The sequence below is a fragment of the Harpia harpyja genome, chromosome 20 (genome assembly GCF_026419915.1).
Source record: "Harpia harpyja isolate bHarHar1 chromosome 20, bHarHar1 primary haplotype, whole genome shotgun sequence".
Classification (NCBI taxonomy): Eukaryota; Metazoa; Chordata; class Aves; order Accipitriformes; family Accipitridae; genus Harpia; species Harpia harpyja.
Genome location: NC_068959.1, coordinates 9,290,041 through 9,306,228, shown reverse-complemented (window position 1 = coordinate 9,306,228; position 16,188 = coordinate 9,290,041). Strand labels below are relative to the sequence as shown.

Here is a 16,188-nt window from a genome sequence, read left to right as displayed (position 1 = left end):
GAATAAAAGGACTGTATGGATTTTTCCCTGAGCAAGCCTAGCATAGCTCCTCTTACCATTTGCATGCATTTTATCTCCTGGAAACAAGCCCTTTTGAGTATTACCAGTCAGTGATAAGTCTGAGGTTCAGTACGGAGTACAGAATCTCCATTCCTTGGGAAGATCCCCCAGGTATCTTGCATTTGGCCATTCCTGGACTAAAGCCTTGGGAGCCTCAAGAAAATTTTGATGTGGAGCAGAAATGGGACCTTTAGCATGTTGCCTAGGAAACATTAGGCTTAACCCAGACTGACCCCATCTTATGTGAGCATCCTAGCCATGAGGTTATTTTGAGGGTTATAAGGAAAGGGTATTGATTTACTTCTTTTGCTGGCAATTTTGTTCTGAGCTTAGTACAGACCCCACATTCTTATGGGAAAGATAGAAAATCACTCAGATGGACTTAAGTCCATTTTACCAAAATATTTCCTTACTAGCTTTATCAGGTTATGTCTAACAAAGAAGCAAAGGGCTCAGTTACAGGGGATAGCAGGAGGCTGGCTCCCAGGCAGTCTCTCTCTGAAAGATATAGAGGAAAACAAACCCAAAATATTTTAGTGAATGGGATTTGTTTCTAGCTCTGTTGTTCCTGTGAACAACCGGCACTTCAGCAGGAAAGAAAACTAAAACAAAAGCAGGAAGCTGACTGTAGTCAATAAGGAATAGGTATCCTTCCCAGCTGGTTGTTGACAAGTTCCCCACAATCTCCATTGTGTTCCCTCCTCAATGCATCCAGTCTCTTTATCTCAGTCAGACCTACTAGATGGAACACTTTTTCTAGGATTTCCAAAAGAAACTTTGCCATTTCTTGGTTGGAGGAGTGACACAAAATGTAGAAGGTACAGGGGAAATCATTAATTTCACTGTTTGCTAGTGTCAGCGTCCTTCGTAGACATTTGTAGTATCTGCCAGATTTGCTCTCTTGCTATTCCTACAGGAGCTCTTTGGACCCGGCAGTCGGTGGGATTTAGTCTGCCTTGTCCTTCCTGCAGTCACAGGGCAGGGTCCTTGGAGAGCGATAGATCCCCAAGCATCGGCTGATGTGGCCGTCGAGCACCACATTTATGCATAGTCTAAGGAGACTGCAGGGTTTTTGGGTGCCCTCCAAGTTGTGAGTGCAGCTGTGTTTATTAAATCAACACCTGTAAGCCAGCGACAGCACAGAGACTAAGCAACAGCAGGCAGTTAGATCTTGTGTGGGTAACTTCTCCCCAGGGGCATGCTTTACACTGAAAGTCATTAGACAAATGGAAAATATAATGCTCTGAGTATCCTATTAGGGACAGCTGTGTGCACAAACAAAGTAATAACTGATTGTAGGTGGGTACAGGGCTGTGTGTGTTTGTACGGGCACATGTACATAGGGTTTACAGGCATTGTATGGGCAATAATATAGTGAGTGTATGTGTGTGAAAACCAACCTTAAGTGCATCAATAATGTGGCTAATTAAAAGGGTCTGGAACATAGCTTCCCTATTGCTTGCAAAATTCAAGGCTTAAAACTTCTGGATCATCTAGTAGCCAGAATATGACATGCTTTTAGCCTGCAGCTCCATTTAGGAGGCAGAGCAAGGTAACCCTGTTACCCTGTTTGGTTGTCCTCAGCTTGAAGCCAGCTGCCCAGTAGTTTAAGGCCATCCGGTCTTCATGAAACTGGATAGGTGAAAAACTTGTACATGTTGAAAACCACTAAGCACCTGCATAATACAGTAAGCCCTAGCAGCAGCCACCTGCGTTCCCTTTTTGCTTCAGAGAGGGAGAGGTCTTTGCCAGCATGGTTTTACCCGTGTCCCTTCAGTCCTTTGTCTCAGGCAGAGACACTACAGGCTGAGTTGTGAAGGGGACTTCTGCCCAGTCTGTAAGGTTTCTCCTGGTTTTCATCATGCAGCCATTAGATGGTAATATCCCTGGGGTTAACTCCAAACCAGAGACCTCAAGGTGGGCAGCTGCATACCCAGTCTGCTGTCTCAGACCTACAAAAAAGAAAAAAAAGCCCAAAAGGTCTGGAGGACCTGTGGCCATACCCAGAAGTTCAGGCCATGTAAAGTGAATGCAAATATTATCTCTGTTTTCAGGCTGGGCATCTGTCCAGGCTGAGAATTCAAAATTGTTCCTTTCTTGCATAGGATATTTCTAGGCCCCAGCCACCCCAAAGAGCTTTGCCAGCTAATCCCGTCCCAGGCAGACCCAGAGCCTGGCCGGGGAACAGCCCTGCCATCTCGCTGCCTCCTGCGCACACCAGGACCCCAGGACGACTCCAGCCTGCTGCAGAGGTAGGCACTGAGTGTGGTGATGGGAAGCACAGCAGCATCCCCTCACCACTGGGCAATAAAAGTTCTCTGAAGGGAGTAACCTTGCTATCGTACTGCAAAACGCCCTCATGCACAGCCCCGGCGGGTGGAAATGGAGAGGCTGTTGGGTTGGTTGCCTTTATTTCAGGGGTCTCTGTTTTGACCTGTTCCTTACTAAGCATTTACTGGGTTAAGCAAAACAGTTAATTCAGTCCTCCACATCCCTGAGTACTTCGTCAGATAAGACATTGGTGTGAGCGGGGCTGAGCCATGGTGGGGGCAAGCTGTGCATGACCCAGAATAGTTAGTGAAGAGCAGCAAAACACGAAGGTCCACACAAGACTTAAGGACCCCAGTAAGGAACAGAAATTCTCTCTAGCCACAGCTAAGGAGGTGCTTTCTCTGAAGGGAGTGTTTCCCAAAATTGTCCTTAATAAGGGACTTCTAGTCACTGAGTTCAGCTCCCTGCAAACTGGACCCCTTAACACAAAACACCTCCACTCCACGCACCACAGGTGCTGCCTCTAGCTTGCAATCTACTTGAGGCCAGCTGTGAAAAATGGAGCAAACTGCATGAACTTCACTGTGCTCCTGGTGGTAGGGTTTCTTATGTGATGCATTAGGGTGTGAATGGGTATGAACAGAGACAGGCTTCCCCTGGCCAGCTGTAACATCAGCCGCAGGAGAGGGAGATGGCACCCTTTGCTCTTTCATCAGTGCTCACTCCTCTCTCTTTTCCCTGTTTTCCATCTCACCCAGAATACTGGTGTCGGGACGGCTGGAGCAGCGAACGTCTTGAAAGTGGGACAGCCGGGCTCCCGTGGGCGCTCATGAAGCAGTCTGTTCCTGGCCTGCTCTGACCTTCACAGGGGACTGGATGCCCTTCATCACCCAAAAAAACATTCACGGCCACAGATGCTGTCTCGGTTCCTCTCCTCTAGCCTCACCTGTTTCCTATGTGACTCAACAAGCTGCAGTCAGGCTTGGCAGGAGTGCCCCTGGGAACTGCGCTGGTACATGCCAAGCTGAACTCAACCCTCTCTACTGATAGCCTTTTCCATACAGGGATGACTTGTTTATATGGTATTTACATATTATTGTGCAATATCCAATGCAGGGATGGGGTGATTGGGGCTTCACATATTTTTAATCAGTTATTTAAGTGTTACCAGGGTGAACAAGCTGTGAGTGCAGGTGCTGGCCCCGATGGGCTTTCATGTAAGACCCAGCCCTGTTGGCTTCCTCAGCTCATCCACACAGCTGCAGGAGCATACGTTGGTGCTATACAGAAACTGCTGCCCCTTGGGAGAGCGGAAGGCAGCCACTGATAACTTTCTTCAGCTTATTCTCAGTTTACAGTGGGTGGCAAGTGGGGCCACAACAGGGAGCGAACCATGGAAATATTCCTGGTTAAAATAATTTGTGGGTCACTGTGGATTTTGATTAGCTTTAATAGGGCAGATTAATTATTTTCCCCATATAGCCATCTTCAGCAAGTGTTGCAACCTGTCTGTCCTCCAGCACTCGCTTGTCTTGCCCCAGTGCTGTAAGACCTGACAGCAATCCCAGCGTAGCCCGTGCGCTCTCATCCGTGTCATTGGGACACAGTCAAGGTACGACAGGGAAACCCTCTGACCAAGATAGAGAGCGAATGGCCAGAAGGAAGCTCAGCAAAAGCCAGTGCTGAAACCTCCTCTCCAGCATACGGTACCATGGATCATCAGTAGACACTTCTGCACATGTCTCCTCAGGCTTCGGTCTGTGGTGAGCAGTAATTCAGCAGGGGCTGTCTGCTCCCCATACTAGTGAGAAACCTACCTTAAAATTGCCCAGGTGGTAAAATAGCAGAAATATTAATGCAACACATGGTGCTTTTGTAGGGCAGCTCATTTACTCCAGGTTTTTTCTCCAGGATGTGGATGGAGAGAGCTGTCTGTGTGCACTTTAAGCAGCTGATGGTTCTGACCCTGAGGACCTTCCCTTATGAATTTGGTTTTTTTTTTCTCCTAATCATTTGGGCTTTTGTATGTTTTTTCTCAGGATTTTAAATTAAGACCTTTTGTTATGCCAAATTTTTTTCTTTTTTTTTTTCCTTGAAATGATTTCCTAGGAGAGCACAGGGAATTCTGGAGCTATGGTTACGACAGTTCTGTTGTGCCTGATTTATTATGGACAAATCCTCAGTGTGATTGCTGCTGCACATGTGAGAAACTATTATTGGCATAAAGAAAGAGTGTCTTGTCTGATGGTTCTCTTTCCCTAAGCTCTACTGATTTAAAAAAAAAAACAGATAAAGCCTAAACACTCATTAAATTTGTAGTTATATGTAGCAGTATATCTGTAGGATGACTTAAACCACACTAGTTTTCACAACTTTACTACCTCTTTCTCCACAAGGAAACAGTACACAGGGTGTGTCTTGAATTTCTGGTTGATAATTCCTTATCTTGATCATTTTGGACCTTTTCTTACCTTCTATATGCCTGGAAAACAAACCAACCTGAAATACTTCTTTCTGAAATAAGGGATGGCAAGTGAAAGACATAGCTTTCTAATCTTTATATGTCTTTTTCTATAGTTGGGGTATATTACATATAAACAACCTATACTTAAACAACCCATATTCAAACAACCCCCAGACTTGTTGTTTTTTGGGGTGCAGCTAATGTGGCTATGTAATGGCATGTTTTACTGCTCACAGCTGGAGCAGTAAGCTGGGCACATACTGTACATATATTGCAGTAGTACAGATTCAACCACAAAAACTTGATCTTATATCTGAGCCCTTGCTGAAGACAGCAGCATACTTCTGCTACAGCCCCTGATCTTTATCAAATGGCCAACAAAAATCACAAAGAATATTTTCACTGCATTTCATGTGAACATGGGATCAAGCTTTTAGAAAATTCTACCAGACACACAAATCTAAGAGAACTGGACATGCCCAAAGCCTAATGTAAAACTATTGCTGGAATATCATAAAGTCTCCAAAATGTAGTTTTAAGTAAGTCCTTTTAATTTCTGATATGTGTCCAAGTTAAGTGAATAATAGGGGAACTGCAGGAGTAAAAGATGGTAAAATGTGATTTTTTTTTAAAAGATGTTATTTGGGAGAACATATACCAAAATACATCTCACTTTCTCCTGTGTCCACATGTTAATGGTTTACAATAATGCTCTCTGTGTATCTATGCAAATACTTGAAGAATGCAATTCATTGTGCCTTTTGCCTAGTTTTAATAAATTTGTCAGTTGTCATTAACAAATACTCTGTCACTGCGTACTGGTTTGGTTCAAATCTTCATTTTATATGTGGCATTTGTCCAGAGATGGCAGGATAGCTGGGGGAATGGCTTTTATGAAATGCAGTTCTATGCAGTGAGAAGGATGAGTCCCCTTTACAATCTATTTCTGAAATAAAACGCATAAAACATTATACCAATTAGGATGCCAAAACCAAAGCCAGTGAATTACTTGGATTATTTTCTGCTACCAAAGGAGGGCGCTGCTGTTTTACTCTCTGCCCCAGAAGCTCTTTCTGCTGTAAGCTGTCCTTCAGCCCGTTTATCCTTTACGGCTACACCAGTAAGATCAGAGAAAGCATTAAAAACTTTCAGATACAGCTGCAAGGGTTGTTTGGTTTTTTTGTTGTTGTTGTTGTTTTTTTTTTTAGAAAAAGCCTTTATTTCCCTTTCCACATTCCAAAAAAAAAAAGTACTGAAATGTTATTAGAACAAGAGATTGCATATTCCTCTCCCCCCCAATCCCCAAGTTGCATTTGCTCAGCGATGCTCAGACCCAGGTATAATCAGGTCAGCATCTCAGCATCAGTGTGTGCCGTGGTCCAGGGCTAACCCAGCCAGAGCTTCCTCTGGACTGAGCCAGCTTGGCAAAGCCAGCTTAGGCTTCGCTACTCCCAGTTTGGGATTTGCTGTGAGAAAAATGAACTCCAGTCTCCTTGTGCTATAAGACCTAGCAGCAAGATGGGAGAAACATTTAACTGCGGTAATACCTTCTCTTTTCCCCTCCCAGCTCAAAACATTATTTCTCCCATCCCTTCATCCTCACTGTTGATATACAACCAAGGGGGTTTTGAAGGTGAGGCTTGTGAGCAAGAGTCCAGGTAACATCCGTACTATATTGAGAAAGATGGAGAGGGGTGAACAGGACCGCTCTGGGATAAACTGCATCCCTACAGCTCTGCAGAGGATCACTCGCTTATGCCTGTTTGGCTTTTAACATGCAGCTCAGACCTCCCTCTAAACAAACAAACAAATGAAAGAAAAGCTTCTGGGCTTAAATAATAGCAGGACAGGTCATGGGGCTCAGAGTTGGGGGCCTCTCCAAGGTCAAGACATTTCCTAAGGAAAAAAAATACTTAAAATTTACAGCCACTTGGTCTTTCAGGCTGAAAAGATTTTCACAGACCACAAAAAGTCTTGAAGATGGTGGCAGTGTTTCTCCTGACATGGGGTTTACCCTGCCAGAGCTCCTGAGCCTGAGCAGGGGCTGCCCATGGCTCGGGTGAGGTCTGGATCAGGCCCAACAGCTTCAGCAACCATATCAACATAGCCCGGGCACCATAGCTGCTAAGGAAGAAAACCCAAACCAACCAACCCACCCATAAAACTAATTAACACTGTACTGCAGGAAAGCTCCTGTAGCTCACAAGAAACAAAAGCTGAAAAAGATTTCTCTGCCGTGGTCCTGTAAAAATGCTTCATGGCTTGGGTCCTGCTACTGAGCCTAAGTGAGCATCTATTCCAAAATTCACCTTGTTTTGCCCATATTCACCAATATCCTTGTCCCATATCTGCAGAGCAAGTAATTAAACATGGATGAGCAGAGTCTGAATAGCAGGCGTGCACCATTCAGTCCTTGTCTCTCACCTCCATTTGAGATAGTGGCGCGTATTTTAGAGCTCATGCAAGTGTCTAGAAAGGAAAAAAAAGACAAAAAACACTAATCAATTACTCAAGCAGGGCCTGGAAATAAACACATCAATGGCCACCCCGGGGAAGAAGTGCAAGAGTAAACATTAGCCCTGCCAAGAATAAGAAGGGGCCTCAGAGAGGAGCTTTGTCCCAGGAGTATCATATTTCAAGAGGATTTTCATTTTCAGTGGCTGCATGTATGAAAGCCCAGTAAGGATTAAACATACCCCTTGCTGCCACACCATGATACAGATCCAATCCAAAAGACTTGGCTTGACTCCACCAAGCTTTGGATAAGACACTGTTGGTTTTATTTTCTGCTTTTCCTTTTTTAAATCGCTCACTAGCATCTGGAATATTGACATCAACCCATTCACCCAACCTCGCATGTAACACGCTAGGTATAGATCATGAATACTTTGGGTTTATCCTCTGGGGCGATGCTGGAGTTGTCCACCTCTATCAGGATGTTCTTGTCATCTCGGGTGACCGGCGCTTGCTCTCCGCTCTGGAGTACTTGTCGTAGATTCTCTAAACTGACATCCATGTCTTTGAAGGCATGGAGTAAAAATACCCCCAAAATGATGGTGAGGAAGCCACAAACTGTTCCGATGATGTCAACTACAGTCATGGTGACCCACTCCTTAAAGAGGATGATGGAAGTTGTGATGACGATGGTGGTGAACAGCACATAGTAGATGGGAAACACCAAAGAGGTGTTGAAAATGTCTAGAGACTTATTGAGGTAGTTAATTTGTGTAGTGATGGATGCCACCAGCGTGATGACTAGGATCCATGTCAATGGGTGCTGCAGCACAGGCCGGCCAGCAAAGAAGCCCTTGATGGCAATACCCAGGCCCTTGACTGAGGACACGGAGAAGGCACCAATAACGGAGCAGATGGTGAGGTAGATGAGGATGTTGCTCTGGCCATAGCGGGGTCCGAGGTAGAAGATCAGGAGGAAGCAGACAGCCAAGAGGATCGCAGCATAAGCGAGAAAACCTGGAAGAGGGAAGGAAGTAACTCAAAACTGAGCAGCGGGCATGGGGAGCAGTATGTGCTGCCCAGTGCCGAGAGAGAAAACACGACCTCCTGCGTACCTGGCTCTTTCAGCTTAGAAGACATTTCATCCAGAGTGGTGACCTCCTCATCCTCTGGGGCGTGTATCACCATCACGGTGCTGCCCACGAGGCTGAGCATGCAGCCCAGCTTTCCCAGCAGGTTGAGCCGTTCTCCAAGCAAATACGAAGACAGGATGGCACTGCACAGGACAGAAAAATGTCGGCTGGTGCTTTAAAGTACTTTAAAGAAGGAATAGCAGCTAAAATAAGGTAAAGAATGCCTTCATGTGATACAAGGACACAAATTTGGAGTAAATGTGTTGGATTCCAGTGTGTTAATACACAATCACATTGCATCTACTGACAGCCGAACCTGCAGAGATGCAGGTGTGATCTATAGATCACGGTTCATGTACTAGCAAGGCGAAAAAATGCTGAATGTGTTAGCACATCCTCAGAAATATTTTCAGGGTCTACAGATTCACTCATGAGCTGTTAGGTATTATGAAGCCTTTAGTGCCCAAGTCCTTCAAGGACCAGTGTAACAGCAAAAAAACCCCTAACCTAACAACAAAAGAGTTACATTAATTTTAACTAAATCGTCAGAACTATTAAGCCCCAGAGAAACTCAAGGTACTGGGGCTATAGATACATCTGCAAAAATATCTAGTTATTGTCCATAAAAATTTGGGACCAGACTGGTCCCATTTCACAATAACAGTCCTTCTACAGAACCTTCAGTACCTGGAGTCATGTATTTTGATATGAATCTCCTTTTTTAAAATAAAGAAATAAAATAGGGTTTCAGCCCTTTTGGCAACAGACAGAAGTATAAAAACACAACATCAGAGCACCCTAAAAGCCTAGAAAATAAAAGGCAAACAAAAGACAGTTTAAAAACAGCCTGATATTTTTGACCCTTTTAGATTTTTAGTACTGTTCGCTACAAGAACAAAACAAAACAAAAAAAACAACCTTGAATTGGCTAAAGAGCTAGAACAAGGGAAGAAGTGACACTGATATTTGCAATAATTTAACCTGAAGTGTATGCGGCCGCTATCTACATGCAGCATTTCCAGAAGGGCATGCTACTTAATTCAGTGGTTTCCAAATGATCCTCCAAAAGGACAACAACTGTTAGAGTGATTTTTAGAAAACACTGAGACATTTTTTCCTTTAGGCAGAATAAATCATATTAGCATCATTTCAAGTCTTTCTATCTTACAAGACAAACAGGCAAACAAAAAAAGACAAACTATAGACATATAAATCACCTTATGAGCACACTCAGAGCCCCCAGAGGCGTGACAATAGTTGCAGGAGCAAAGGCATAGGCGGCAAAGTTGGCAGCTTCCCCTCCACCCACTGAACAAACACAAGAAAAATAAATACCAGTAAGTTACAGTATACCTTTTGTGTTTTCTCTTGTGGGCTTGCAAACTAGTAAGATGTCAGTTAAAGAGTGGATTTTATTATGGGGGTTTCATGCTGCTGCTAAACAGGACCAGATAACGGGTGAAAATCTCTCTGTTACAAATTAATGCAAGCAGAGCAGCATCCCTGGAACCCTGCACCCACACGGAGAAGGGCTGGAGGGTGCCAGGGCTTGGCCATGTCACAGCTGACCTACATTAACTCATTAAACCCCCAAAGCCCAGCCAGGCAGCTGCAGTGTGTCTGGGTGATTAACGAGGGGGGTGGGCTGTTACGGGAGCTGCTGGGAGGCTGCTCCTTACCTACAAAGTGTCTCCTTGGGGTTGTAGTGTTACTCTCTGGCTGAGCTGTCCTTGTCCCTTGAGTAGTGAGTATTGTGTGTTTGCTTATGGGTTGTGCTCTGGTGGTTGTGCAGTAAGAGCTGCAAGGGCAGAGTGGGGTGGGGACACCTTGATCTGTTGCTGCAGCACTAAGAGCTAGAAAAGACTGCTCTGAAAAACCCTCTGCTGCTCTTTGGACAGCTGTAGTCCAATCTGAGAAGGTACTGTAATGTTGCAGTATGAAAAGAAGGATTTAAGGCTTACTCTAAGGCAAAGCAAGCTTCGCTCAAGAAAGGAGTTGCTACCAACACCTCCTTGCTATCCCCCTTGTGCTGCAGCAGTAACCTTGCCTGGAGTCCCCAGGCACACAGAGGAGGCAGTTTGCCCTGTGCCTGGTATGCAGAGAGACCAGCCAGCTACCTTATTAAAACCTGGCTTTTCATGCTTTTGATCAGGTAAAACTGAGCTAGCAAGTTCTACCAGCCCTGCAGGAGGATGGTGAGGGCAATCCTGTGTGGCTCACTGTCTCCACTCTCCTTGAGGTACCTCTGCTGCTGATGGGAGAACTCGCCAGAAAAAAGGCTTCAAGCCACCAGATGCTGGGCTTGTTCTACACCTGATTCACAGGGACAGACCCTGGAAAAGCTGCAAACCCAGGGAAACAGCTTCTACTTACTGGTTAACAAGCCAGCCCACCAGAGCCAGTCCTTTAGGTAGCCGTGGCCTCCATCTCCTGGGGAAGCAAAGCACACAGGTATGCAGGAGTTAACAACCATGTTCTTTGGAGTAAGAGATGAGAAATATCCCTTTGGAGAGGGATAAATTGCAAGGGGAAGAGCGTGGCAAAGAAAACAGCCTGGAAGGACAGAATATGCAGGCATGCCATCCTATGTGGAAATTATGTTGAGTCAAGGGATTAGCAGAAACTGGCACTTAGGGCTGGATGATGCATATACAATAAAAGTAGTTGTTTAATCCTGGGTGGCAATGGGAATGGCACCCACTGCCCCAAAGCCACAGAGGTTATCGGCCTGGGATGAAGCCTCCCCTGCTGCAGCATGGAGCTTGGGGCTGCCCTTCAGCCCTGGGACCTGTGGGCATCCTCGCTGGTTCATCAGGGCACATCAATCCCTAAACCCAGCGATAAACACCGCAGCTGAGGCCGCATGGACTCGTCATGTTTCATCTTGCATGTTCCGCTTGCCTGTTCGCTGTGGGATGCTCCTGGAGCAGAGGGATGAAGGATGGCAGGGCCTGCCCTGTGCTGGGTGCCCCCCACCCAAAGGCTGCTCCCCGGCACACTGCCACCCTGCATCCTGCCTGCGGAGAGCCTGCGCTTCACCTCACGTTGCACCAGCTCGCTGCGGAGTCTCACGTATGGGCCCTAAGGTAAGGCAATGAGTTTTTCCAAACCCAGCTCAAGTGGGGGTTATAGCTATGAAAGATGAAGGTGGGAAAAACCGGTCGGTCGCTCTGTGCAGACATGTGGTGCTTTAGTTTGTGTTGCTGTACGGTCGTGGTGAAGGCTTCCTGCGTCATGTGCCAGAAGCTATCTGCTCCTTTTGTGTGCTGCTTTTTATCATAGGGCCTTAGCCTGAACTGTCAGAAATCCTAATGGTAACTTTATGTGGAACAGTCATTATGTGACCGAGTGTTTCTGATGAAAAATGATTCCTGGCATTGGAACAACTCAAAGAAAGAAAATGTGCATATAAATGAGGGAGAATGGACATACTGTGTTGGGAACTAATCCAGCTCTGGTCTTAACCCACAAGCTGTTAGATGTAAGGAGCTTGAGCCTGCTGACATTGTGAACCCTGATTTTACTGGGTCAGAGACAGCCCATGTTTTTGACAAGTGTGACCTGACCAGAGCTGTCAGTAACAGCAGTGTTTGACCTGTCTTGGAGAAAAGTGATGTGCTCGGATAGCAGGGGTGAAACACCGGGACTGAGAGATTAAAGGGCGAGATAGGGAAAGGGGGAATGATGAGGCGGACAGGAATCTGCTAGAATTCAGCCTGTTCTGGTTCCTCAAGTTCAAATGTTACATTTTGGTATTCCTTAGAAATTGCTGTGTTGTTTTGTTTGGTTGGGTTTTTTTTTTTCTCAAGAACTCTTTTTGTCAGCTGCAATTTTCTGTCATTAATTCCTAATTCCTGGTTAAACACCCTGAAAAATAGGGAGGGGTTTGCTCTTGTTTTACTCGCTTGGCTCTGTTGTGGGAGGAGTTCACGGAGAGAAGGAGGAGAGAGACATCATCTGCAATTGAAACAATACTGGTATTTCATTGTGCAAATATAAGGCAAAAAGCAAACCCATGTGAGTTGAGCAGTTGTATGCAGGCAGCCTAATGGCAGGGGATGGAGACAGACTCGAGACTGGACTGTGGCTCAGGTGCTGTTCGTAGCTTTGCTGCTCACCTGCTGGTTGACTCTGCACCACAGTTACTTCATTTCATGCCTCTGTGCCCTCAGACGGAGACACAGTATAAATGGGGACAGTGATACTGGCTTCCTTTGTAAAATGGTTTAAGAAGCATTTCTAGGCCAGAACTGGGAAGCAGTAGTATTTTAATTATCATTATTTTGTTTTGTAGTTATGCAAGAAGGTCAGCTGCCAGGTAGGACTTACGCTACTGCTAGAGTGAATGTTTGCAATGCTGATGGTATGCGTCCAATTCCACAGTGCAATTCTGCTGTAGGCAGTGCTCCTCCACCATTTCCCATCCATATATATGTGCACATAAACACATGCCTCGCCCTAAGAGCTTGGTGCTAGAGGAAAGTTATCTACACATTGTTGAGCAACATACCTCAGAAGTATGCTTTCTGAAAACCACAAGCAGAGTTCATACAGATCGCAGGTGTGCAGTCCCACATTAATAAATGGCTCTTGCTAATGCAATTAAGGCACATGGGGCTGCATCCTTGTCTCAGTGATTTGGTGGCAAAGCTGCCTAGCGCATCAATAAGAGCAAGAGTGGGGTCATGGAGCTGTGCTCTTCTGCTCCGGTCTGTGGTGTGGGGATGACTTGCACCTTTGTGCAAAGGGGCACATTTCAAAGAGCTTTCAACACTCTGCTTCCTCCTGGCCTCACGCTTTCCTGCGCAAGAGCTGTGATGGGCATGTATTGTTCTTTTGGTGGTTTCACATCTGATCACACAGTGCATGTGACCTGCTATTTGCGGTGCAAGGCAGGGGAATGCTGCTTTTAGCTGACCCCTTCCAATGCAGTGCTCTGTAAATTAGCTCCTCGGCTCCAGCAGTGCACTGCTCTGAGTCTCACACACAAACATACATGCAGAAAAGGTCCGTCTTACATTGCTGATGGAAGGCTGACGTGCGTACCCAGAGGTGTTCTCTTGCCATACAAGTGCTGGAGTTTGGACAATGTGTGTGGTTCTGGGAACAGGTGGACCTCCTCCCTCCTGCCCCCCTCCAGAACTCTTACCTGCCCTGGTGCCTCCCTTCTCCACCAGCCGTAGCAGCCCCTTCTTCTTGAGGATGACACTGTTTCCGATGAGGAAGCTGGAGAAGACGGCCAAGCCCAGGCCGATGTAGAACCCATAGCTGCTTTCCAGCCGAGTTACCCAGAAGTCATCCGAAGTCCCATTGTCCTGGACAGAGTCAGCTGGGTCAGCGTCGCCAATCACCCGGCACACGACCCGGTGGGAAAGGCACGAAAGGGTGACCAGTGACCCTGCGAGACCACCATGGAGATAAAACAGCAAATTACTGATATGACTATCAACAGTGCCTCTATTGGTCTTTGGACACAGTCAGATGTCCCTCTGAACAGCCACCTGTGCTGTCACCCTACCAGCACATACCCAGCAACTCTCAAAACCTCAGGACATCTCTTTACTCACATGTGGAAATGGCAAGGTGTTAAGTGACAGACTTATGGAGTGCAGTTCAAGCAGCTCATTGACCCTGAATGTGTCTGCCAGTCTACACCCTAAACTGGAAGGCCACAAGGAACACTATAATAATGTAATTTGAATTTCCAAATATCTATGCCAGAGTGTCTCCACCAAACACCAATGTTATGAGTTTGAACCATGCCTTATCAACACTCAACCTTGTTGATTCAAAGGCTTTGGTGCTTTCCAGCCAACTAAGCCTCGCATCTGCCAGCTCCTCTGCAGCTTACAGCTTTGGGTTTAACGTGGAGTAATGCCAGCACTTTGTGTATCTGTTCCAGCTCTGTGTACCCAGCGGTGCCATGGGATTGCTCCTAAGACAACAACAAACTCGCTCAGACCAAACTTTCATCTATATGTTGCTTCTAATGGTTTTATTCTACCTATTTGCAGAGTTCACAAGTGCTCATAAAGCACGCCAACTCCTGCCAGTGTGGAAGGACTGAAAGCAGACACGGTTTTCTGCTGTTAACACCAAAAGCACTAAGCCCCTGTGTCTCTAGCCAAGGCGTGTTGCTGTGTGTGGGTGGGAAAACTGCTGAGTTTCTTCCTACCCTCCTGCTCCTACCACACCCAGCTCATCTTATTGCAATCTTTACTCCAAGTGTAGTAAAGACAGTGTGACTGCAACTGTGGGAAACAGAACAGCCAGGTGGAGTGTCACAGAAGTCCCTTTGTAGTAAAAGATTTAATTTTCTGCCTGAACTCATGTAGGAATTATGGAGCAAGTATTTGTGTTTCTGCAGGCAGGGGTATGCAATGGCTAAACTGCTCACAGTACTGCCAGCAGCCTGGGCATGGGTCCCACCTTTTTCCTGAAGCAAGAGCCTGGATTAGATCTTCTGCAGCTGCACGCCATGTCCCCTGCACATGCAGCTGAGGATTTGGATCCCAAATGGATCTGAACTTGTTCTAATGGAAAAAATTCCAGTGACTTTCTAGATGAGTTTCTAAAGGTTCTCTAAGTTTCTTTTCTAATGGAAAAACATCCTTGATTGTGGAAGTATTTCTTGGGGAATGGGACTGGACAGGACATCTTGCCTCCTCGGCTGGGTAAAAGTCTCTGCAATGTGCTACTGGGCACAAGCATAAGGCAGTGGGATGGGGTGATTACCGACTGGATTAAGTAATCTTTAAAGGTAAAAAAGTGATCCTAGCTTCTCTGTAAGCGCTGTAAGGCTGACAGAGCGCAGCGCTAGCTGCTGGCAGAGCAGCCCGTGTGGGGCTTGCGGATCAAGGGAGTTTTCCCATTCCTATACAGACCTCAAAAAAACCAAAAGGAAAAGAAACCCCAAACCCAGAAAAAACAGAGCAGCGACAGAGAGCAGCCCCAAAGCCGGCGAGGGGGATAAGGCCGAGGGGTGCAGCAGCCTCAGCCCCCCCCCAGTCCCGGGACACCGTCCCCCCGGGGCCGCTGGGGCGGGCAGGGCTGAGCCCCGGGGCTTGTCCCGCTCCCCCCCCCGCACTGCTGGGCCGGACCGGGCTGCACCCACCGTTGCTGCAGCTGATGTTCGCCTCCAGCGGCTCCATCTCCTTCGTCCTCCGGACGGCTCACAGCATCCCGGGGCAGAAGCCGGTTGCTGGCGGGACTGGGCAGGGCCGGGCCGGGCTGCCAGCGCACCTGCCCGCCCGGCTCCTCCTCCGGGACGGGGCCGGCCCGTCGCTGGGCTCGGTGCAAGGTTTGCACGGTCCTCCGGGCGAACCGCCTTCCCCTGCAAGCCTTGTGCCCCAGCCCCGTTGCCGCCCCCGGGGCCGCGAACCCAACGTGCTCGGGGGCTGCAGGGGGGGAGGAGGAGGAGGAGGAGGGTATGGTGGCCGCAGCGGGTGGGTTCAACAGCCTTCGCACCGATCCTGCCTCAGCCCAGGCAGGGATTTCTCTCCTCTGGAGTGTGTTTTTCTTATGGCAGTGGTTGGGAGAAGGCGCTGTGTACGCTGAGCGGGCCGCGTACGCCGCAAAGCTGTGGGCTTTATACGTGCGCTGAGTATGGTGGAACAGAAATGAAAAGTAAATGAGAAATTGAGCTATCTCCTCTTACTAAACGAGACTGTAACTGCAGTTAATATAGCAAGGAAACACCTCAGAAAGCGTCCCGTTGCTTCAAGCATTGGTGTTTTTTATTCTCCGCTTAGTAGTATGGCTGTGTGCAGTAGGTTGTAGGACTGAAGGACGAGGTTGTGGGGCTGA

At 47.0% G+C, this 16,188-nt stretch overlaps 2 protein-coding genes across 3 annotated transcripts in view; one reads left to right on the top strand and one right to left on the bottom strand.

The window, feature by feature from the left end:
- The window catches only part of ADAM19 (ADAM metallopeptidase domain 19), a 35,586-nt gene extending 29,990 nt beyond the window's left edge, over positions 1–5,596 (top strand). The window contains exons 22-23 of the mRNA XM_052772230.1: positions 2,166–2,312; positions 3,090–5,596. Coding sequence (XP_052628190.1) covers positions 2,166–2,312; positions 3,090–3,164 — 222 coding nt within the window. The 3' untranslated portion in view covers positions 3,165–5,596. The remainder of the gene's footprint in view (positions 1–2,165; positions 2,313–3,089) is intronic.
- Positions 5,544–15,606, bottom strand: NIPAL4 (NIPA like domain containing 4). Of its 2 annotated transcripts, XM_052816499.1 has the most exons (8): positions 15,497–15,604; positions 13,532–13,780; positions 10,756–10,812; positions 9,600–9,690; positions 8,365–8,525; positions 7,683–8,266; positions 7,220–7,264; positions 5,544–5,741 (listed from the first exon to the last, which is right to left on the bottom strand). In XM_052816499.1, exons 1-7 carry the CDS (start codon positions 15,531–15,533, stop codon positions 7,253–7,255), a joined length of 1,191 nt encoding a protein of 396 aa, XP_052672459.1. In that variant the 5' UTR covers positions 15,534–15,604; the 3' UTR covers positions 5,544–5,741; positions 7,220–7,252. The 2 variants fall into 2 exon arrangements, with proteins under 2 accessions (XP_052672459.1, XP_052672458.1); XM_052816498.1 differs by lacking the exons at positions 5,544–5,741; positions 7,220–7,264 and having other exon boundaries at positions 7,499–8,266; positions 15,497–15,606.
- Between the last annotated feature and the right edge of the window lie 582 nt (positions 15,607–16,188).